Raw genomic sequence first — 22,672 nt, 5'->3', positions numbered from 1 at the left:
GCCAAAGGGGACGCGAAGATTGATGGGCTCTAGGGCTGTGGGCCCTATCTCCCCAGTGACTGGGGCTGGTTCAGACCCGTCTCCATTTTGTGCTGCTTTGCCATCACTGCAGTAACCCGCTTTGAGGGGAGGTTCAGCCTGGTGTGGGTTGGGGAAGCTGCTTTGCTGAGAGGCATTTGCCCTGAAGGGAAGGTATCACAACGCTGCAGACAGCCCCAGTGGGCTGTAGGCACCAGCAGGAGGAGCTGTAGAGTTGCCCCAGAGGAGCCATGGAGGCAGGAGGGCAGGGGAGGAGGAAGATGCAGGCATTGCTGGTGGCTGCTGAAGGACATAGGGGCAAAGCAGGAGCACCAACCCTCACAATGCAACGCTGCTTCTTTAATTGTCCAAGAGCACCCTCCCCTCCCCTTGCCCCCCAGCACCCTCATTGCCCTTGTGACCTATGGGCAACACAGGGCTTGGCCACGGGCAAGCACGTCTGAGACTGAAACTGCGCACGCGCAGAGTCTACCCGCTCTCTCTTCCGAGTGGCTTGCGCATGCGCACAAGGGCCGCCCGGCGTGTGGTGACGATTCTGGGGAGTCGTCACTCCCCTTCGCTTCCCCGGACCGTGGCGTGCGGGAGGCGGAGCTTGTCTCCCGAGGAACGCGCGCAGGCGCTGTGGCTGGCGCGGAGGGGGCGGCGCTGGAGGCGGAGGGGTTGCCAGGGAGACAGGCCCAAGCCTGTTGCCTGCCCGGGCCGTGCGGGGCGGGATGCAGTCGCCGGCGGCGCCGCCGCCTCAGAGCCTAAAGAAGGAGCCTCGGGGCGGCCGCAGGGTCCCCTCGCTCATCGCCGTGTCCGAGACCATCAACAAGTCGAGCAAGAAGGACGCCCGGACCAAAACCCCCCAGGGTAGGGGCGGGGCGCTGGGACCGGCAGCCCTGCGGTGCCGTCCCTCCCCCCCCCCGGCACTGCTGCAGGGCCCCCCTCCTCCGGGCACAGTGAGGGGGCCCGGGGACTCCCCCCCCATGCGCAGAGACCCCCCCTTCTCTGGGCACAGTGAAGGGGCCCGGGGACTCCCCCCCATGCACAGAGACCCCCCCTCCTCTGGGCACAGTGAGGGGACCCGGGAACTCCCCCCCCCATGCACAGAGACACCCCCCTTCTCTGGGCACAGTGAGGGGGCCCGGGGACTCCCCCCCCCATGCACAGAGACACCCCCCCTCCTCTGGGCACAGTGAAGGGGCCTGGGGACTCCCCCCAGGCACAGAGATCCCCCCTCCTCTGGGCACAGTGAGGGGGCCCGGGGACTCCCCCCAGGCACAGAGAAATGGTCCAGACACCACTGCAGGGACCCCACCCGCCCAGGCACAGTGACGGGGGAAGGCTCTGACAGGGCACAGCACGGGCACCAGCTCCAGAACCCTGCCGTGCTGGCATACAGCTGAGAGGTATTGGTATTGCTGCCAGGCAGTCACTGGGGCAGGGCTCTGGCACCACCTAACGCATTGGGAGGTTGCCCATCCTCCATCGCCCAGGTAGTGTAGCCAGAGATCCCCTGGGACAAGCTGGGAGCCCTGGCAACATTCCCATTGCCCGCTGTCACCACCGCCAGCACAAAATGGTGATGGAGTGTCTGAGTGGACCTTGCATTGCCTTGACAATCCTGCCTTGGACCTGATGGGTTATAGGGCTGGGGGTATCCAAGTGAAGCTGGTCTTGCTTTAACAGCACTGCGAGGGCCACACGCTGAACATGATAGTCAGTGGTTCTGATATTGTTACTAGCTACCTACTGTGCGTTAACTTTGTAGGAGAAAATCTCATCTCCGCCTGCCCTTGTCCAGACTTTTATCAGGCGGTTGTTTTTTGTTTGTTTGTTTGTTTTAAGAGGGAGGCAGGACCCAGCAGGTTAAGTTTTCCAAAAGCTGCATCTGTGTTGGAGATGCAGCAGCAGCTCCAGTATGTCTAATTGGGTGCATGGTAAGACATGCTTTAATATTTTCAGCAGGCCACAGAAAAGGAACATATGTGCCTCCAATGAGATTGCAGAAATAATCGGGCAGGTCTGGTTGGCTTGGCTAGCCCTACCCTCGGTATACATGCAATTGATTTATCACTGATGCACATTAGATCCATATTTAATCCACTTACCCAGTTAAATATTGGAGTCCTAGGGAGAATGATTTTCAAATACCAATTATAGTCAGTGAGAAGACTGCTAAAATCTGCCTCTGAGAAGTGCAGTGATCTCATATGTTTTCAAAATATGTATTACATAAAATTAGAAGGAGGTTTCACCCTGATGTTCTTTTTAATGTTTGAAAGGGATTGAAATATAATACTGCATATTCCTAATTATGTTAACATACCTGTCTCAAAAATCAATAACATTTGGCTGACTCTTACTACTGATTTTCTTTCTGGTTGGAGAAACTTTTGTTGCTTTGAGTGAAAGGTGGGGAAAGCCTTTTAAAGCTAGGATTATTTCTTATTGAATTGTGGTAACATTGGGGCGCCCCAACCAGGGTCTATTGTGTTAGGTGCTGTCAAGCACATAACAAAAAGGTAGTTCTTACCCTGAAAAATTTACAATCTAAGACCAAAAGGAGAGACAAAGAAAATATAACATCACAAAGTAATGAGGAGAATGCCACAACTTGGGACATAAGCAGATCAAATTATCAAAGCTGTGATGATCAATATGTATTTATGAGCTGCAAAAACGTCTCCCTGAATATACAAATCTGATATTTTTGCATACATGATACAGTTTTTGTTTAAGGACTATCATGTAGTTGAGTGAGTAACTGTGTTAAAAGAAAAGGAGTACTTGTGGCACCTTAGAGACTAACCAATTTCTTTTTGCGAATACAGACTAACACGGCTGTTACTCTGATAACTGTGTTAAAGTTCTCTATTTCCATTTGAAATAGGAAACTTTTGTAAAAGTTCTTTGTTTCCATTCTAGGTTGTTGCCTGCTGGAAATGTACTACTTGAAAATGTATCGCATTGTGTCTAAGCCAGGGTGAGGGCAATGGGGCAGATGAAACCCACTGTCCATGTTCAAATCATGTGGATACCATGATGTGCTGAGCACAGGCGATACTGAGTTCTAGTTTTCCATACACCTTGAAGACTAGTACTGCCTTTAAGGCTTTCTCAATTGGCTGAAAGAAAGAAGGTTTCCCTGGGAGAGGAAGACAATGTGTTTTTACTTCTTTGCTTGTGCTTCAGATAAGAAGAGAGTGAAGACATTTGAGCAGCCCTCCCCACCAGTTCAAGAGGAGCCCGAGCCTGTCAGCTCTGTTCTACAAGGAGATGAAATCCAGGCTCTGGCAATCAAGGTGGAAGATCTAGAGAAGGTGGGTAAAATCTCGTGTCCCTTGTCACAGGGAGTAGCTGCCTTCATTGAAACTTTCCCTTTATCCTGAATGGGGGTTTGGGGAGGGTCTCATCAAAACAAACTATAGGAGCTTTGCTTTTGTTCCACTTGTTGCTGTCCTACTTCTGATGGTCTGTCAAATCATCAGAATTTTTTGCTACTCTTTTTAGCTGCTGAAAGTGGAGGATTAATTTTATACGAAGATCTTAAATGTCAGGATGAACCATCTGGTGTGTTCAGAATCACATTTCCAACTTTTTTTTTCTTTTAAGATTTCTATGGTTATGAAAAAAAAATAGCAACTTTATGAAACCCAAGAGGTAGCACCTGTCACTAAGCTATGGTGCAGAAAATTCTTGGGGGAGGCCACTCAGAGTTAATTCCCTGCCCCATCAAAGCAGCAGAGTCAAGATAGTAAGGATGTTACTTAATCTGATAACTGTAGCTCCATACACCACACCTTCATGAGAAGGACCAGAAGTGTGGTGACAGATCTTGGTGAGTTCTTTACTTCCAGGACCTCCCCAGCAAGATCAGAAGGGTGGAGATGAGGCAGTGCTGTACCTAACCTCATTGCGAATGTGTATTCTGTTTCTGTAGCTCCATACTCCACGCCTACCCCAAGAAAGGGAGAAAACTCCTATTACAAGGAAGTTCCTCATTCGAAGACACAAACCCCAGGAGGCTGGGAAGAAGGCACAACTCCTGGTAGCATATCCTGCTGTTACTGATGCATCTAAGAGACCACTGAGTTATTCTGGTAGGGTTAAACTTGAGCTCTTAACCTGTTACTCTTATTTTTGCTAGAACTACCTGTGGCTAGACCTTTGAGAGTCCAGAAATGAATCTGAAATTCTTGTGGTCTCAGTTTCTATTTCTGTCCACTATGTTTGATGAGGAGCACTCTGTGATCTCACAGTCTGTCTTGCTTTATTGTAGGGCCAGAAGAACCCTTTGTTGGTAATTGTGAACAGATTCTCCCCCACAGCATTTTAGGAAGTCTCCAGGAATTCAAGAGAGAAGCTTTAGCTAGAGGAAATGCTGAGGTTGGTTTATAAAGTTGTGAAATGGCTGCCATCAAATGTTGTCCTAGAAGTAGAGTGTGAGTAGTGTTGGATGAATTTTTTTGCATGAATAGTTTATTCACTGAAAAACGGACTTCCAATTGTTCCAAAACTATTTGCAAACTTGTCAATTTCAACCCCAAATTTCTTTCTGGCTACATTCACAAGGGGATTTATGTGGCATTCACAAAACTGAGGAGGAGGTGGCGATGGTGCCCCCATTATGCCCAATAGCCCACTGGTTGGGGCACTCAGTATGGATGTGGAAGACCCAGGTTCAAATTCCTGCTTTGGTGCAGAAACTTGAATTCGGGTATCTGCCCTCCCAGGTGAGTGCTCTAACTACCAAGCTATTGGGTGTTCTGGGGAAGTCTCTGTCTTTTCTGTTAAAGCTTTCCATTTTTCATGAAATATTCATTGGGTCAGAAAGAGAGAGAAGTAAGATTCTATAGCCTGGTGGCTAGGGCACTCACCTAGGAGCAGGAACTCCTTGGTTCAGGTCCCTAGTCCAGAGCAGGGATTGGAACCTGGTTTCCTGCATCCCAGGTGAGTACCGCCACGGGGTTATTGGGGCACCACCACCATGGAAACTGGGAGGGGGGGGAAGTTTTGGGTCAATCCAAAATGATTTTTTTGTTTGGCTAGTGAACCGAAAAATCTGTTGTTCACACAGTTCTAGTAGTGAATGCAGTAGACTTAGGTTTAATTGAAAATGGTTCAGAAAAGTCTCTGGCATGAGACATGGTTTGCCCATATGGGGGGAAATTGCTTGCAGAGTAGCTGCAATGCCAGGCCTACTAAGTCCTGTCTGGAGAAGAGTCCCACAGTAAGAGGCATTGGACAGTTCCAGGCTCCAGTTCCTTCAGCAGTTCTGCTGAGAGCACCAGTGCTGAGTAGCACAAGAAGTGAGGTGATGAGACAGTTTCATTCGTTATGTCTGACTACTCAATGTAGTATAGTCTGACGCAGTCTGCGAGTGATGCTGTGAATGCCAGAAACTGTTGATCCAGAATTGGTTGCATAGAGATGGTGCCAATCCAGAACATTCTTTTCTTTACCCCTTTGCCCCTTTTGTTTTTGTGGTGCCTGTGCCTGGATGGATAGGCTAATCTAACATTTTAATTTCTGTTCAGTTAGCTGAGCTGATTGCAGACTCAGATCTGGACGGTACAGTGGCAGCTTTAGAGAAGTACAGAGAGAAACATGGGGAAGGGAAGAAGAGAAAGTCTCTCTGGGCTCCACCATCACAGCACAGGGCCCTCCAGAACTGGCATCATAATGTGGCACTCAGGAAGAAGCAGCAGAGAGTTCTGAGTAGTGAGTAAAGCTGGAACAACTTAATTGTGTGGAACGCCACGTAAGACTGTGTGAACCAAACACCATCACAGTAAGTTATTACTGTCCCTGGCAAACCAAGGCCTGGCTGATTTGCGAAATTGTATTGCTGTGCAATTATCCACACATTTTCAGTGCTCCCCAGACTCCAGTAGTGCTGGGTGAGATGGTTCAGCACATTCAGGCTGTGAGGATGGCCTTGATGGCTTGTACGGCTGTGGCTGGAAGTAGCAGTGAGGCAGATTTGGGAGTGTGGGGGGGGGGTGACTGGAAGAGAGTTACCGTGCTGGAGAGGGAGCTAGCTGGAAGGAGTGAGGCTGATTTTCTGGAGACCTCTGGTTGGTAAAAGAGGTGATTCTGTTTTGCTTGTTTTTAGAGTTTCTTCGGAAACCAGAAAATGAACTGCTGATGAATCTCTCAGAGGATTACAGACGAGTCCAGGAAGAGCGATATCTTATCGACCGGAGCCTCTCTGCTTTGCACTATGGGAAAGTGAGAGCCCCACTTCTTCAGAATCCTGATTATTCTGGTTTTGTGAAAGGGGAGGCCATTTGGACTAGGATGTTAGTGTCATGAATAATACTGTTGGGACTGGCATTGAGGAGCCATCTTTAGGCATCTACCACATCCACTGCAGGTCCGAAATGAATTACGGAGCTTTCAGTTATTTCAAAGAGAAACATCATTTGATTTAAAAATGGTGGTGGTGTAACAAGTATTGGTTAGATCTAACGGATGCTGCTCTTGTGGGCTCCTTGCTAAAGAGCTTTAGTGCGTAGGGCAGTGCCATGCAGTGAGCCTCCTACTAAGGAGCAGCAGAGGCTGGGGAGATGGCATGGTCATGTGCCAGAAATTACTATTACCAGGCAACAAAGATCTAATGGTGTCAGGGCTAGATGGCCGAGGTTCCAATTCAGAAGGTGCTCTGAAGGGAAATGCTCCTGGGCTAAAACAAGGGAGTCATTTGCTGTGTATTTACAGCACTAAAAAAGGATTCACATCAATGGGACTATATTGTGTTTAATATCATTTGATCTTTCATTCAGTCAGAGTGTCCATTTGGATTGAGGAGAGGTCATAATTGGTTAAATCTTCTTATAAACAACATGTGATGTCTTCTGCTTAGTTCTTGTGAGAATGACAGGCAGATTATCATTGCATGGTGGCAACCTTCTTTTTCCTCCCTAGGGCTACCATGTAGGAAGTGAGTTCTGGAGCCAGCCTGAGTGTATTGGAGATGAACTCACTGGTCTGGTGATGACATTGACCCAGAGAGAGCGAGGCTACCCAGAGCCTGTCACTCATGTAGGGAAACCTCAGAGTGTCAGGACGGAGATGGGTGAGGAAATGGGTGGAGGCACAGCATTAACGGGGAGGTGTGTGGAACAGCAAAGATTAACTATCCAGTAGTTTTAAATTGCTGCAAGGAAGCTCGTATTGCTAGGGTCCCTTCTGGCAGTGGGAGGGCATTGATGTGAAGCAGCTTACACTGTCGAGCATCTAGTCATCACATGCAGGGACCTGCCAAGTGGAAGGCTGCACTACTGTAGCCCTAGGTGACACTGCCAGGGTACTCCTAAGATTAAGCTTACTCTGATGGAACGGTGTGTCTCAGAGATTGGACTGTTGCAAGATCAGTGGTTGGGGAGAAAGTGAAATCAATAGGCATGTGGTATGTAAACACTGAGCTCACATGTGATTAATTCCACAGGTTCCAGATCTGCAAAGGAGTCCCCTTTCCGTCTCACCTGGGATAAGAGTCTCTTCCTGAAGTATCGACGACAGGAGTTAAAATCCATCCTAGAGGAGCTGGATTTTAATCACCCTGTAAGACCAGTGGACTCTCTCCTAAGCACAAGGCACTGTATTTTAAGGCAGCATACTGTGCTTCTCTCCTTCCTTATCAAAGGATATACTATAGCCTAACTTAACTTAGTGACTTCTGGGTAAGGACAAAAACTAACAGATGTCCTTTTTCCTTTTTTATGACTATTACTTTTTGTCAAGGACCTAGATGGCCTGGAAGTTATTGGTAAAGGGCAACCTTTCACTTCTGTCTCAGCACTGTATTTCCCGCTGTGCCAGGAAAATAAGGAAGGCACCACTGAAGAGAGAGAGAGCCTGTAAGTTACGTTTGATGATAGTGATAAGGAATTGTGGATACTGACCAACAGTCTTTGAGGATTTCTCACTTGTCCTTATCCAGAATGGGCCGGGTTCTCCACAGAGGATAGGGAAGTGGCCTTAAGAAAGCCAGAGATAGCTAGTAGAGAACTCCCCCTGTGCAGGGGGAATTCTCCACTGGTGGAAACCTGATGGAGGTAGCTCCACTGCCTCCAATACCAAATGTCCTCCTTATCCCGTTGTAAGGGGCCACGTTGACAGTGTTCCAGGGTGCAGCAGAGGTGGAAAGAGGAGGAGGAGGAGAGATGGGGGAGTGAAGCACTGCTATGGTCAGTTCTCCACTGGCAAAGTTAGAGGTGCTTCTGTATGACTATGAACTAGCAATGGGGCCTCGTGGCTGAGGATCAAGAAGCTGAAACCAACTTCTTGTGACCCACCCCCTTTCCACTCAGTGTGCCCTAGGTTAGGCAGGGTGGAGAATCTGCCCCTAGTTATTCCAGGCTGTGCATCTCCTTCTGGTGTCTTCAGTCTTCCATCTTCCTCAGATATCTTTTTCTGCCCATGGTGGCATTACTTTTGGTCCATTCTTTGATGGATATTGCCTCTTCATTTAGTGATCTGTCCCCAGCCTTCCTTAGGCAGGTGTCCTTGTCCATTTCATCAGCATGAGTTCCATCCTGCCCATTCTTTGTGGTGACAATATCAGTCTATGTTTGGAGTTCCTGCACCCACCCTCGAAGCTGTAGTCCAATGACACTGTCTGTAATCAGAGGACTCTGTGATTTGATGAGTTTTCAGTCTGTTGGCCACAGTTGAACCCTACAGATGAAATGGTTAATCAGAAATGAACCCTCTGTTTCTTGGTTAATGTGGGTGTTCTAAACAACCACTCTGTTCCCTGGTGCTTGATAATAACTTGCTTGAACAGTCCCAAGAGAATATTGGCCTTTGCTTTGTTTAGCAGTGATCCCTTAGAAGATTATCCAGATGTGGTTCCAGAACCAGTATTAGGTCCATCTTTGCAGTTCTGTGGAGAGCCAGCTCGTTGGATCAATAGCACCACTTCTCATAGGGTAAAATTGCAATTGTTTTGAAATATGATAAGGCTAAGTTTTCTTTCTTTCCTAAGTCATAGCTGTATATTGAGTGTAACCAGCAGGGATTATTCTGGATATCATAAAGTGGTTGCTAAACTTGTACTTGCTTTGGAGGGATCTAGAAACAGAGACAGGCAGTTTTGTTTGTGTTTCTGTTCTGCCTCAGTCCACTCCTGAAAGTGGCAACTTGGTGGGGTAGGGACAAACAATGCCTTGCAGAACTTTCTGTCAGGCTGGATCTAATAGTTTAAACAGCCAGCTGTAGTATCACTTCATTTGGTCACGGGAAGGCAAATCCTGTGGTTACCTTTTTTCTTTCTCTCTTCCACACAGGATGAAATTGGCATTGCTGCCCGGGTCACCTTTGAAGTTTTGGCGGGTGAGAAAGCTGAATCCTGCCTGACAGTAAGCAATGATGGCACAGCTGCCATATGGTATGATTGGCGGAGGCAAGCCCAGTCTGTTACCTTTGAAGAAACTAAGGAAAAAGGGATGCCGTATTTTTACTTTAACACCAGACCAGGTGAGATGTGGATCTCTTAAAGATTACCGTATGGGCTTTATACCAATGCCAAAGGAAACATGTGAGGTGGACATGTTCAGGGGGTTATCTGAGTCAGGCCACTGCCAAAGCAAACATATGTGGTGATTCTCCATAAGAAGCTATCTGGGGCTCCCAGAGCAGACTAATGCCAGAGGAGATGTGTGAGACAGATCCCTTTCAAGAGTGGTTGGAGGAAAGCGAGTGAGTCCTAGCCAGAATTTGTATGAGTAGAATATCTAAAACCGCATGATTTTCTATTGAAAAATTGGGGCAGAACGTGTACTGAGAGGGTTGAGATCAAGGTAAAATTAGGGATTGGAAGGGTGAAGAGAAAAAACCCCAATCAGCAATCAGAATGGGAGTAAACCTGGAAGATGGATGGCGATATTAGGTGTGATATCTGGCTGAAAAACAGACATTGATGCCAGAAAATAAGCAGATTTGTGAAGTATTTGGAAGAGGAATTCTGCAGAACAAGAGAACTCTTGTAGTCAGGTGACTGATGTGCTCTCTCTGTTATTCTTAGGTGTCATTCTGCCTGGGGAAACTAGAAACTTTTCCTTCTTTTTCAAGTCGGGGAAGGCAGGAATCTTCAGTGAGTCCTGGGAGTTTGGGACTCACCCCATCTTATTAGGAGGGGCTGTCCTACAGGTGTCCCTGTGGGGCATTGCTTTGTATGAGGATATGCTGGCTGGCCTCAGAGATGAATTGGAGGTAACCAAGTGGTTAGCTGTGGGAATATAAGCTTCAGACTCAGTATGTAAATATAGAATATAGTATGATGTGGGTGCTGCAATGTTTTCATTGCCATAAAATTGTCACTAAGAGTAAGATTATCAGTTACTTACATAGCACCCAAAAGTGTGTTGTGTTTTTTTGTCTTTTCTAGTTTTAGTTAATTAGGTGGTTATGCAGGTTTTCCAAATGAAGTGACATCAGCACTCCACATCACCTCCATCTATTTTTGTGCATCTTGTATAAAATCTAATGATGTCTGTCCTAAAATACTTACTTTAAAAAAAAAAATCCTTCTACTTTTTTCCTTTTTTAAGTGTTAGTTACTGGTATGGCTGGAGTTTAATGACCTACTGAGTAAAGTCAAATTAAATAATAATTTTAAAATTATACCATCATCTGTAAAATATAGATGTTTGTGTGATCATTTTAATGACCACTGTATCGGATGTAAATACATCTGTGTATTTGTGTCCTTATAACTGATCATATTTGTTAATGTATGCCTATAGTAGTGTGTGTGTGAACTTCTTTGTGTGTGTATGTGGATCAAGGAATCACATCTATTTTGGTTACTGTGGTGCCCCAGAGTGAGCTGGCTGCGCGAGAAGTTGCTGTCATAGTAAAGGAGAATCTGAAGGAGCTGCTTGATCGAATTCGGACACCGGAGCGAGTCCCATCTCCTGTGGATGCTTATATCACAGAGGAAGAGTTATTCCACAGAAAGAATCCAGAGGTACAGCTTGCCATTTGATATTCTACACTGAACTGAGCATAAGTACTCGGGAATGATGATGCCGTGGCCTATGTGGTGCATCCCAGGATTTCTAAGCAGGAAGATAGACTCATCTAGCTTGTCAGTTTAATCGCTAGATGGTGGTCTTATTTGCAAAGTGAGACTTGTCTCACATCTGTATTTATCTTTTCTTTTTCTGTTATCACAGTTGCACTATCAGCACCAAGTGGTGAAGGAGCTCCACAAATTGTGGAGGCAAAACATGAATTTTCCCTCAACTTCAGAGGAAGAGGAGATTTGGCGCCAGAAGAGCGTAGTGCAGCCAGTCTCAGGCCATAAGAGCATTGTACAGGAAATTTGGTGCCGGAAGAGTGCTATTGACATTGCATGTCAGAAGAGTGTTACTGGGGAGATCCCACGCCAGAAGAGTATTGCGGAGGAGATCCTAAGCCAGATGATTAATGTGGAGGAGGAGGAAGTGAGCCTGCAAGAGTGGAACCTTTCCTTTGCGGATTTTAAACAGGTTCTACCCCTCTGTCCTTGTTAAAATTGTGATGGGTTGGCAAGGAATGGAAGTGTATCCACTTTGAGATTTGCTTGTTTGGGAATAGTCTGGTATGTTCCAGCTCCCAAATGAATGAAGTCGTGTGTGTATCAGAAGTTTGAGTAAATCACTGCAATGAGGTGAGAGGGTGTGATTCACTGAGTGTGTCAGCGAAAACCTAGCAGGGAATGAATCATCCTTCAGCACTGCTGACCATGTCCTGGGTGCTCTTGTGAAGAGATTCCCAAGGGAGACTTTGCAGCGCCTGTGTGATGAATTAAAAAGAATTGGATAACATTGTATGTGTTCAGTAGTATTTAGCTGTTGGAAAGCTAAAGCATTTAGTATGGAAGAGAAGTGCTTGTTGTTTATTCCAGGATTTAGAATATGAGGGGTGGGTCATGATTCAGCCCCCTCTGTTTCCCTTACAGATCCTTGTGCTTAAAAAGTTGTCCTTATCCATCAGAGGATTTGGGGGCCTAGTGCTCACAACAGGGTGCAGACAGGGTATTTTGCAATTCTCTCCCTGACTGTGGTGTTTGTTTGGATTTAAGAATCCAGAGTGGTGTAACTTATCAGTGCAAGTTTGGCTACAGTGCACTGTTGGAAACCTGTCTGTTGCGTTTATAGCTTTATTCCCCATTCCCTCCCTTTTTGGACCCCCAGGGTCCTCATTCTGGCTCTGAAGCTGAGGAGTTGCTCACTGGGCTTTCTATCCCATCAGGCTTTGCAGTTAATCCCTGAGGAGGAAAAACGAGAAGCAGCCCTGACTCAGCTCAATAAGGCAGCATTGGCACTTTGTGTTGAACAGAGGCCAACCCAGTCAGACCTCCTGTACCAAACATGGTATGTTACCATTGCAGAGAAAAGCCCTTTCCAACAAATACCTTCGCTTAGTAGCACTGGCAAACTCCAGAAGAGAGCAGATAAGTGTGTCCAGCAATATGAGTTCTATCAGTCCTCTACATGCAAGGTTTTCTACAGCTTAGGGATAGCAGCTGTCCAAGTCGCAGATCCCATTTGACTCTGGAGATAAGCCAGAATATTGATCTCTTGCTGCTTTGGAGACTACTTGAGATCTTTTCATTCTCCGAGATTGTTATCTGGCAGAATATTCTGTGTTTCCTTTTATGAGGGTCTCACCTGGCAGGCAGTTTTCTCTAACATTGTACTTGAAAAGGTTGTTGTAGCCCATATTCTGTCATTGACTCTTACTTTAGGGCTGTAAACACACTGAAAGTTTCTGTTCACCTGTAAATCAGAAGGACACAGGAACGCCAAGATGCAGATGGGAATCTGATCCACATTGACTCATGTTGAAGAGGAAGAAACCTTATTTCATAATATTTATAGATCCAGCTGACCTCTGTTTCCCAAACTATTGAGAGCCATGGGGGCTATAACTTCATAAAATAATTTCTCGTGAAGCCATCTATGCACAGTTGTCAGACCTTGGATGTTAGCACATTGAGTTAGTTGGAAGCGACAATAGCTCTTACTGGCTGAGGTGTCTTTGTTCATGGGCACAGGGTAGAACAAGATGCTGGGAGAAGCAAAAACCCTGCCTTATGCTGCCCCTCATCCCCCATGCGCATATGAATGCTCTCCTGCACAACTTCTGGCCATGGCAAATACTGATGGTTTTGTTTCTCAGTTTCCAGCTGTGGCGTGAAGCAGTTGAAGGTCTGGTGAGCCGCTCCCTAATGCTGAGATCCTTGCTCGGCATGCCTGAGAAGGACACTTCCGTAGAAAGTGTTCCAGAAGAAATAGGTAAATCTCTAGTCTTAGCACACCAGCATTTAAGCCATTTAAGCAGGTTTTCCTGGGCCTTTTAAGTGGAATTCAGTTCCGTTTAATTTCAGGTAATTTACTGAGCTTCAGCTGAAATGACTGCTGGTACTTGAGCACTTCCCGCACTGAGCCCTTTGTGAGGCAACCTATCAGAAAAAAGTAGTGCAGAGTATAGTACTCACCCTGGTTTGTAGTGTGGTTCTTAAAGGCACAGAAACCTGTTGGCTTAGCATTCATATTTGTATTTCTGTTAACATTTAAGCCTATTTCTCACCCATACTAATAAAAACATTACCATTATTACTCCTTTACATGCTAGTCCTGCTGCATATTTATTGCTGCTTATGTCCAGCCTTAAATATGACTATACCTGAGAAGTCGGAGTACTGTACAAATGCTAATTTGCAGTATGCTTCCATAAACATCAGATAGAGGAAAATACATTGTAATATAATGTATTTACAGTGCACAGAGGCATTGGATTTGCAGCTCTGTACTGGATCTTGAAACAATGCTCTGGGATCACTGGAATTGTTTTGGTTGCAGTGGATCTGAAGCAGATTGTAAAAGGAGGAAAGGAAGACCGGAAAGCCTTGCAGAAAGAAGAGAAGAAGGCAGCTGGGGGCAAGGAAAAAGAGGACAAAAAAGGAGCAACAAAGTCAACAGGAAAAGATAGAGAGGTATGTGGTGGAAATCTAGAAGATGGAAAGTGATTAACTGGTTTCTAAGAGAGTATGTGACAGATAACAAGGGTGTGTATATTGGGCTTGTAAACCTCCATCTTCCTGTGGAAGAGTTGATTTCCTCTCTTTTGAATGAACTGCTGTCTCTGATGTGCAGCATGCCCTGCAATTTGAAGGATGCTTTGGTCCTACCTTTGTCTGTCTTTCTGTGTATGATCAGGAACGTTCAAATAGCAGGAAGATGAAAGGGAAAGATGAGAAAAGAGTAAGAACCCCAAGTTTCACACGGGAGGTGAAAGAATTGACACTGCTGGATAGCGTAGATTCAGACCAAGTAGAATCTCGCCAGGAACAAGTAGATCCCATTGTACTTGAGAAATACCGTGAAAAACTTTATGTTGAAGTAAGTCTGGTCTTATCTTTCCATGTTTCTCATTCTCCTGTGTTTTTTGTCACCTTTTCTCAGTTGCTTTTGTTCTGTGCTGTCTCCTCTTCTTTGCTTTTAAGCTTAGCATGAAGCTAGGTGCACAGCTGAGCATTTTATCAGATAAAGAAAACCTAATGAACAAATTGTCAGCAAATGTTAGCATGGGCTGCTGTGTTAACAAATCCCCAAGCTGGAATGATTCCATCATGTATTCAGCTGCATCCCCCTGTTCTGACTTGGAATTTCTTCAGCATGCTTACGGATTCTTGAGGGATCATCATACTTAATTTTATGTCAGATAATGTTAAACACACTTTACTTTAGTTTAGACAGCTCCTGTTAGGGATAAAAATATATAAAATCCAGATATTTCTTTGAGCATTACAAGCACCATGTTTGGGGGGAGGGGGGTGTATATAAGCGAGATGCTTTCGCTTCAGTCAATCCCTTTCACCAACATTTGTTATCATGTTTTCATTAAAAGGGTCTTTGTATTGTTTTCTGTTCTAGGTCTATGGTCTGCTGGATTCAATGGTGTGTAATATGGTTTTTCTATTTGAAGAGCTAAAGAGGGATGCCCATGAGCGGGGGAGTGAAGCATTTTCTGTCTAAAAATACATTGTTGCTGTTCTTTTTAAAGAAATAAATATTCATGTTTATGCAGATCCAGTATAGTCTCCTTTTCTGTCTGAACCTGGCAAAAGTGACTAAAAAAAACCTGACCAGGATGGCCCTTTTCTCACATTTTGCTATTGGAGATCCATCCAGGGAGACATTCCTAGGTCATCTGTTATTTCGACAAAAAAATTATTGAATAGGGGGGAGTTCAGTGCATTACTGTGACGTTCCCCTCTAGTGTTTTCTGGACCGGTGATCTACTAGGTCACTCCAATCCTTGACTCAGGGAGCCAGCCTTACCCTGTTCTGCTGTGAGAACCCCCACTCCTGGGCTGTTCAAGCACAGCCTTTGGCATTCTCTTTGTATTGTGCAACCGAATGACACTAGCCAATATCTCCAGTCCCAGACACAACCTTAGGAACCTCCCTCTTGCAGTGTCCTGTTATGCCCACTGGACACTGCAAGCTTATATGAGTTTGTCAATTTAACAAAGAAATTGATATGTACCAGGCTTGTTATCCCAAGGGGAGTCTCTGACATGCTTCAAAACAAACACACTGCTTCGGGTATAATAAATAAACAGATTTATTAACTGTAAAGATAGATTTTAAGTGATTATAAGCCAAAACATAAGTCAGATTTGGTCAAATGAAATAAAAGAAAAACACATTCTAAGCTGATCTTAACACTTTCAATGCCCTTATGAACTTAGATGCTTCTCACCACAGGCTGGCTGGTTGCCCTTCAGCCAGGCTCTCCCCTTTGATTAGTGCTTCATTCGCTTGGTGGTGATGTCTGTAGATGGAGGTGGAAGAGAGAGAAAGCATGGCAGACATCTCTCCCTTTTATCATGTTTTCTTCTCTCTTGGCTTTGCCCCCTCCCCTTCAGAGTCAGGTGAGCATTACCTCATCGCAGTCCCAAACTGGCCAATGGAAGGGGGGTGACTCACTCGAGAGTCCAACAGATCCTTTTGTTACTGCCTAGGCCAGCGTCCTTTGTTCTTGTGAGGCTGGGCTGGGTTTGTCCCATATATGTCCTGATGAGGTGTGAACTGCCCCTCTGCTCTTAGGGAGTTTTTGCCTGGGCTTGCTTTAAGCCATGAGGACACGTTTTCAGCCTCATAACCATATACATGAAATCACAACCTATAACATTGCTATAACAACCATTACTATAACATTACCATGACAACAGTGCTCAGTATATCACAAGCCTTCTGAAGACACCTGACATGACAAACTTTGCATTAGGTACCACACAATCATAAGGATGAACATGGGGTGTAGGGTGTTCCCACCAGATACCGAATGTCACAGGGGTATCACAGACTCAGAAATGGTTGAGACTAAAAGAAACTGGAGAAATTCTGCCTAAGGAAGAGAGCTGAAAAGTTCCAATAGCTCAAGGCACAGTGCCAGTCTGTTTCTCAGCCTCCTGTCTCTGAAACTAATGAGGAGAGAGAGCACCAAGTGTTCCAGAACCCAACCATCATGACACCAACACAGAGAAATGTCATTAGAACTCCAGCTTTTTAAAAATTTAATCTGTCTCCTTGTGTCAGATTTCTACCTGGTGGAGCTGAATTGAAGTTGGTAGAGTTTAATGGGATGAATTTGCTCCCTTCTGTTTTTTTCTGTAACTGTTTCAGTGCTAGGTTTTATCCCCCCTCTCTGATTTTTTTTGAGTGAGTTGGGATCTCATTTTTCCCAGCATGAGGCCTCCACACAGCTGCTTGCCATGCCTCCTCCTATGACTTCTCAACAGTGGAGCTCTTCAGAAGTAGCTTGGACAGGTTAGGATTTGGAATCCAGCGTTTACCTAGTGAGGCTTTAATCTTTTGATTTGGTTTGGCCTTTTCTCCTGTTTATTCCTGCCAAAGATTTGGTCAAATTGACAGAACATGGCCTGCCTGTGGAAAGGTTGTCCTCTTTCTTTTATCTGACCTTCCTGCCTAACTTGTCCTAAACCTCCACGATTAAGCAGGAGCATCCCCATCCTTCCCTGCAGCATCGGCCAGGCTGTAATTGGTATTCTCCAGCCAAGAAGCAGAAATGGGCCCCTTTTATAATACTATTCCCCACCTCAGTGGAGTAGTACGTTGCTAGGGGAGACAAAAGCAGCACTCCCCTGCCTGGCTATGAAATCATCATCCCACACAGGAGAGAGACAGGATTCCAGTGTAAAAGTGCTACAATTCAGTCACCTGCCTTCTCCCCTTTCTTTCTCCTCTTTATATAGTGTTCTCCCTTTCTGTTGATCTTAGCATATGTTTCTCTTTGGCCATTTCAATGTACCTGTGTCTCACTGGGGCCCAAATCTTATTCCCCTTACTCCCGGAGCTAGTCCCATTGGAATCAGAATCAATGGAATTGACCCTGCGAGTGAAGAGAGCAGGATTTAGCACTGTGTTAGCCTCTATCATCTGATCATCCCCTCTCCTTGTGCATTGGTTTGCCTCCATGTGTATCTGCCTGTGTTTCCCCTGCTGCCTCCTCTGTCTAGATTTCCTAGTGTGTCAGTCAGTCACTATGGCATATTTTTGTGGAAATGTATCAATTCTTAATGCCACACCCACACCATTTAGCCCTGCCTTCAGGACATTTTTCAAATCCAGAGGAAGCTGGGATGTAGAGTCTATCTCCACTTGGCACCTTGCTTCAGAAACGTGCAGCCCCCCTGTTAAAGCAGCTGGACTCTGTGCATTAGAAAAGGCTTTGGCATTATGAAGAAAATATATCAATAATCTTACATTTGCAACATGCCTTGAGATTCTTGAGTGACAGGTTAAATGCAGTGTTGCTAATATTATATATGCGCACACACAGTAACACCTGTATTATCAGAGATGATTCATTGTATTTGAATAAATTCCTTTTCTGACATAAGCCCTTACAAGTACTAGCCTCAACAGAGGCAGAGAACACCCTTCTACCTGCAGAGTTAACAAGTGGTAAGAGCTGACTGCCCATTTAGAAAGATGCCAGGAGGCATCCATCCTCCTCCGTTATACACTCAGCATCCTCCTCGTGGCAGCAGGTTTGATGGGAATGTTAGGAGCCGCACCAGAGCCATGCTTGAGCCTACCATGACCTTCAGAAGCTGCCTTGCCCCTTTCCACTGGGCTTGGGCTCTGAGTCTCTGACCACAGTCAACAATTGGTGGCTTTCACAGTCAACCTGTGAAACTCCTTGCCTGAGGAGGTTGTGAAGGCTAGGACTATAACAGAGTTTGAAAGAGAACTAGATAAATTCATGGAGGTTAAGTCTATTAATGGCTATTAGCCGGGATGGGTAAGGAATGGTGTCCCTAGCTTCTGTTTGTCAGAGGGTGGAGATGGATGGCAGGAGAGAGATCACTTGATCATTACCTGTTAGGTTCACTCCCTGTGGGGCACCTGGCATTGGCCACTGTCGGCAGGCAGGATACTGGGCTGGATGGACCCTTGGTCTGACCCAGTATGGCCGTTCTTATGTTATGTTCTAAACTCCAATAACATGAGACGGTGGTTACCATTCTTCCCGAATGATGACTGATTATGGACGCATCGGGAATAGTTGGAGAGCCCACCTGACCATCTTCAGATATGAGGGACATGGGACTTCACATAAACATCCTGGAAATCAGAGTCATACGGCTACCTTATATGGCACCCCTAGCTGTTCTATAAAATCCAACAGTGCAGATCCTGCCAGACAACACATCTGCAATGTACTGTGTAAACAAGCAAGGAGGTGCCAGCTCATCACCCCTCTGCCAGGAAGCTATCAAGCTCGGAACATGGTGTCACCATCCCGGGATAACCCTAGTTGCTCTTCATCTCCTGGGAGTGAGCAGCAATCTAACAGACTACCTAAGCAGACAGTCTGTCACCAACCATGAGTAATGACTGCCGAGGTTCATCACAGAGCCAGTGTTCTATCGATGAGGGACTCCCATCACAGATCAAGGATAGCACCAAGTGTCAGAACTTTTGCTGCAGAAGGGGTATGAACCCCGAATCATTAAGAGATGCCTTCCTTCTGCCATAGAATCAAGGCCTCTTACATGCCTTCCCACTGATTTGTATGGTGGTATCCAAGATCATGATGGATAGAGCCACACTCATCCTTGTAGCTCCTTACTGGTCGAGACAGTTGTGGCTGACAGACCTACTGCAGGTGCCCATCCAGCCTCCTAACCAGCTCCCAGACTGCCTGGCCCCAGTATCTCAGAACCATGGTCAGATACTTGATAGTCACTGGATGTTGGCTGGCTGAGTAATACTGAAAAAGACTGCTCCTTGTAGGTTTGGGCAATCCTGATACAGAGTAGGAAGACAGCTACAAGAAAGGCTTTCCCCCCTTGAAATGCGAAAGAATCTCAGTGTGATAAGCCAACACAACCTGGACCCAGAGCAGGTTCTGATGTTGAAGATCCTTGACTACTTGTTGCATTTAAAACACTTTGCCTTTTGTTCAGCTCTGTTAAGATTCACCTGGCAGTGATTTCAGCTTGCCATCCTCCTTTACAGTTGTGCTCAGTCGTCTTGCACCCGACGGGATCAAAGTGTCTCAAAGGCCTGTTACATGTTTACCTATAGGTCAGAGAACCTATGCTTGCTTGGGACATCAATATTGTCCTCCTGAATCTCATGGAGCCTTCCTCTGAGGCTCTTTCGGAACGCTCATTACACCATCTCACTCTCCAGGCAGTCTTTCTAATTGCCATAATTCTGGCTGGGAAAGTCAGTGAGCTGCAAGCACTCATGGCTGTACTTCCCTGTGAACTTACTCAGAGACAAGGTGGGGTTGAAACCTCATCCTATGTTCATCCAGAAGATGGTCTTGGAATTCCATTTGAACTAATTAGTTAATCAACCTATCTTCTTCCTGAAACCCCGTTCTGTACCAAAAAAGCACTTGCATGTCTCCAGAGTCTTACTTTATTACATTGACAGAACAAACCCATCCAGACTGGCACCTTGTTTATCTGGTGCCGGAGCCATAGCCAGCCACTCATAAAGTCAGGTGGTTCATCATAGAGAATATACCAGAGCATAGTACAGGCCATCTCAATATATTATTAGTTGGCTAGTATCTCTCCTTTTGGATGTTAAGACTGAAAGGCTCACTCCACCAGAGCTCAAGCGACATCTTCCACCTACTCCAGGAATGTGGCAATATCCTAAATCTGTAGGGCAACAGCATGAAGTAACTCACGGACCTTTGTCAGACATTACACATTGGACTTAGCTGCTAGGTAAGATGCCAACCTCAGGAGAACAGTGCTCCAATCACTATTCAACTAATCCAGCTGAGACACCTCATTTCCATCATCTTAAGGGCACACTGTTTGCCAGTGACCACAGTGGGATTCCCATTGATATATGCTCAAAGAAGGAACAGTTACCTATCTTGCAGTCATGAGATGTAGTTGGTGCAGATCCCATGACCCACCCTCCATCCCTCTCTTTTCAGAGGCCTCGGCAACCCCAGGCTTTGCCTTGTGAGGCAGGGTCATGGCCACTCTGCCCTATATGCCCTTGCATGGGAGCATGAGGTGGCACAGGGCACCTGTGCAACCCCTACAGACACTGCTGTGCAAACACTCCAATCTTGCACATTTCCTTTCAGGGGAAAACACCCTTGTAAGGCCTGGCTTTGTTCAGAAGACAAAATCTATTAAGAGCCCCAATGTGTGCCCTTCCATTGGAGTAAAAGCCCTCAAGAAAGGGTCATTTCTTTAACCAAAGGGATAGATCTAGATCCCAAGCTGCCAAGCCATACAGGCCAGGCAGGAAGGATCCCTTTTCCTCCATGCTTTGGCATTTATTTGTATGTATTTAATAATTTATAGTGTGGTATGTGAAAAATAATGTCTAGGTGGCATATGACTATATCCCATATAACATCAGAACACAGACATCCTCATAAACAGAAAGTGAAGATAAAGAAAAGACAGTGTCTCAGACCGGCCAGATGGTATTCCTCTTGATTTATCTCCACTGGGGAGATTCTGTTGGCCAGCTCATGAAAGAGGATTCTGGTGGCATTCTTTTCCACTCGCTCTGGGAGTGTATGCTCTAATTCCCAGACAGGAGCATGATCTGGCCTCCATCTTTCTTCCCTTTCCCCTGATAGGCAGTCTTTCAGACAGCAACAAAGTCTGAGTTGAGGGTCATCCTGATGAGACTCAGAGCGGCCCAGGAGGTAGCTGTTAGGTATCTTCCCAGATTACCTTCTCTGGTGTAGCCTGAGGCAGAACCTTTGGCTCCATGGCCCAGTTCAACATGAGTAGACCTGCTTACATGGGTCTTGGCCTGGCTTTGGAGTGGACATACGTGGGACTGCTTTCAAAGCTCCCACTCTCTGTGCATCATATAGTGGGGGTGTGGGAGGGAATTAATGACTGATTACCCACAAGAATGTCTCTGCACAGAAGATGTATTCTCTATTAAGTAGATGTCAGGGATTACTAATATTTAAAAAAAACCCTGAAATCCTGTCAGTGATTAAAATAATAGGCCGGGCTGGGGGAGAGTGTGGGTGGTGGTGATGACAGCAAGAGATCTGACTTATTCTGGAATAAAGAAAAGGAGGACTTGTGGCACCTTAGAGACTAACCAATTTATTTGAGCATAAGCTTTCGTGAGCTACAGCTCACTTCATTGGATGCATACTGTGGAAACTGCAGAAGACATTATATACACAGAGACCATGAAACAATACCTCCTCCCACCCCACTCTCCTGCTGGTAATAGCTTATCTAAAGTGATCACTCTCCTTACAATGTGTATGATAATCAAGTTGAGCCATTTCCAGCACAAATCCAGGTTTTCTCACCCTCTGCCCCCCCCCCCCCCAACTCACTCTCCTGCTGGTAATAGCCCATCCAAAGTGACCACTCTCTTTACAGTGCATATGATAATCAAGGTGGGCCATTTCCAGCGCAAATCCAGGTTTTCTCACCCCCCCCTTCCAAAAACCACACACACAAACTCACTCTCCTGCTTGTAATAGCTTATCCAAAGTGACCACTCTCCTTACAATGTGTATGATAATCAAGGTGGGCCATTTCCAGCATAAATCCAAGTTTAACCAGAACATCGGGGGGGGGGGGGTTAGGAAAAAACAAGGGGAAATAGGCTACCTTGCATAATGACTTAGCCACTCCCAGTCTCCATTTAAGCCTAAATTAATAGTATCCAATTTGCAAATGAATTCCAATTCAGCAGTTTCTCGCTGGAGTCTGGATTTGAAGTTTTTTTTGTTGTAAGATAGCGACCTTCATGTCTGTAATTGCGTGACCAGAGAGATTGAAGTGTTCTCCGACTGGTTTATGAATGTTATAATTCTTGACATCTGATTTGTGTCCATTTATTCTTTTACGTAGAAACTGTTCAGTCTGACCGATGTACATGACAGAGGGGCCTCACTCCCTGAGCCAGAGTCTGGTTGCTCTGCAGGGAAGGGCCACCACACTACAGATGGAAGCCAAAAATCTCGCTCCCACAACTGATGAGAGGCAGTGGGACAGGCTGAAAGTAAAGGGCTGCTCCTTTGGGCTGTTCCAAATTTAGATCCTGTAGAATCTTAACAGATGCGACTGAAAGGGGGCTGGGACGCCATT

General features: G+C 45.8%; 1 protein-coding gene across 3 annotated transcripts; it reads left to right on the top strand.

The window, feature by feature from the left end:
* Window positions 1-683: 683 nt before the first annotated feature.
* On the top strand, window positions 684-15,109 carry MYCBPAP (MYCBP associated protein). Of its 3 annotated transcripts, none has more exons than XM_048817947.2 (19): window positions 684-891; window positions 3,217-3,344; window positions 3,965-4,124; window positions 4,304-4,410; window positions 5,562-5,745; window positions 6,140-6,255; window positions 6,952-7,102; window positions 7,475-7,590; window positions 7,771-7,886; window positions 8,852-8,960; window positions 9,318-9,507; window positions 10,055-10,242; window positions 10,853-10,999; window positions 11,208-11,522; window positions 12,268-12,389; window positions 13,198-13,313; window positions 13,881-14,014; window positions 14,238-14,420; window positions 14,955-15,109. In XM_048817947.2, exons 1-19 carry the CDS (start codon window positions 753-755, stop codon window positions 15,054-15,056), a joined length of 2,823 nt encoding a protein of 940 aa, XP_048673904.1. In that variant the 5' UTR covers window positions 684-752; the 3' UTR covers window positions 15,057-15,109. The 3 variants fall into 3 exon arrangements, with proteins under 3 accessions (XP_048673904.1, XP_048673903.1, XP_048673905.1); XM_048817946.2 differs by having other exon boundaries at window positions 8,849-8,960; XM_048817948.2 differs by lacking the exon at window positions 14,238-14,420 and having other exon boundaries at window positions 8,849-8,960.
* Window positions 15,110-22,672: the final 7,563 nt, after the last annotated feature.

Source organism: Caretta caretta, chromosome 14, assembly GCF_965140235.1.
Source record: "Caretta caretta isolate rCarCar2 chromosome 14, rCarCar1.hap1, whole genome shotgun sequence".
Classification (NCBI taxonomy): Eukaryota; Metazoa; Chordata; order Testudines; family Cheloniidae; genus Caretta; species Caretta caretta.
Note: the sequence above shows the minus strand (reverse complement) of the source record. Positions and strands in the feature narration are given on the sequence as shown.

Excerpts from the sequence above, each read along its gene's own strand:
- MYCBPAP (XM_048817946.2), top strand. The coding sequence starts at position 753 with ATGCAGTCGCCGGCGGCGCCGCCGCCTCAGAGCCTAAAGAAGGAGCCT. Across the intron at positions 4,125-4,303 it reads GAGACCACTGAGTTATTCTG|GGCCAGAAGAACCCTTTGTT; the intron begins GTAGGGTTAAAC and ends GCTTTATTGTAG. Across the intron at positions 7,887-8,848 it reads ACTGAAGAGAGAGAGAGCCT|CAGTGATCCCTTAGAAGATT; the intron begins GTAAGTTACGTT and ends TGCTTTGTTTAG.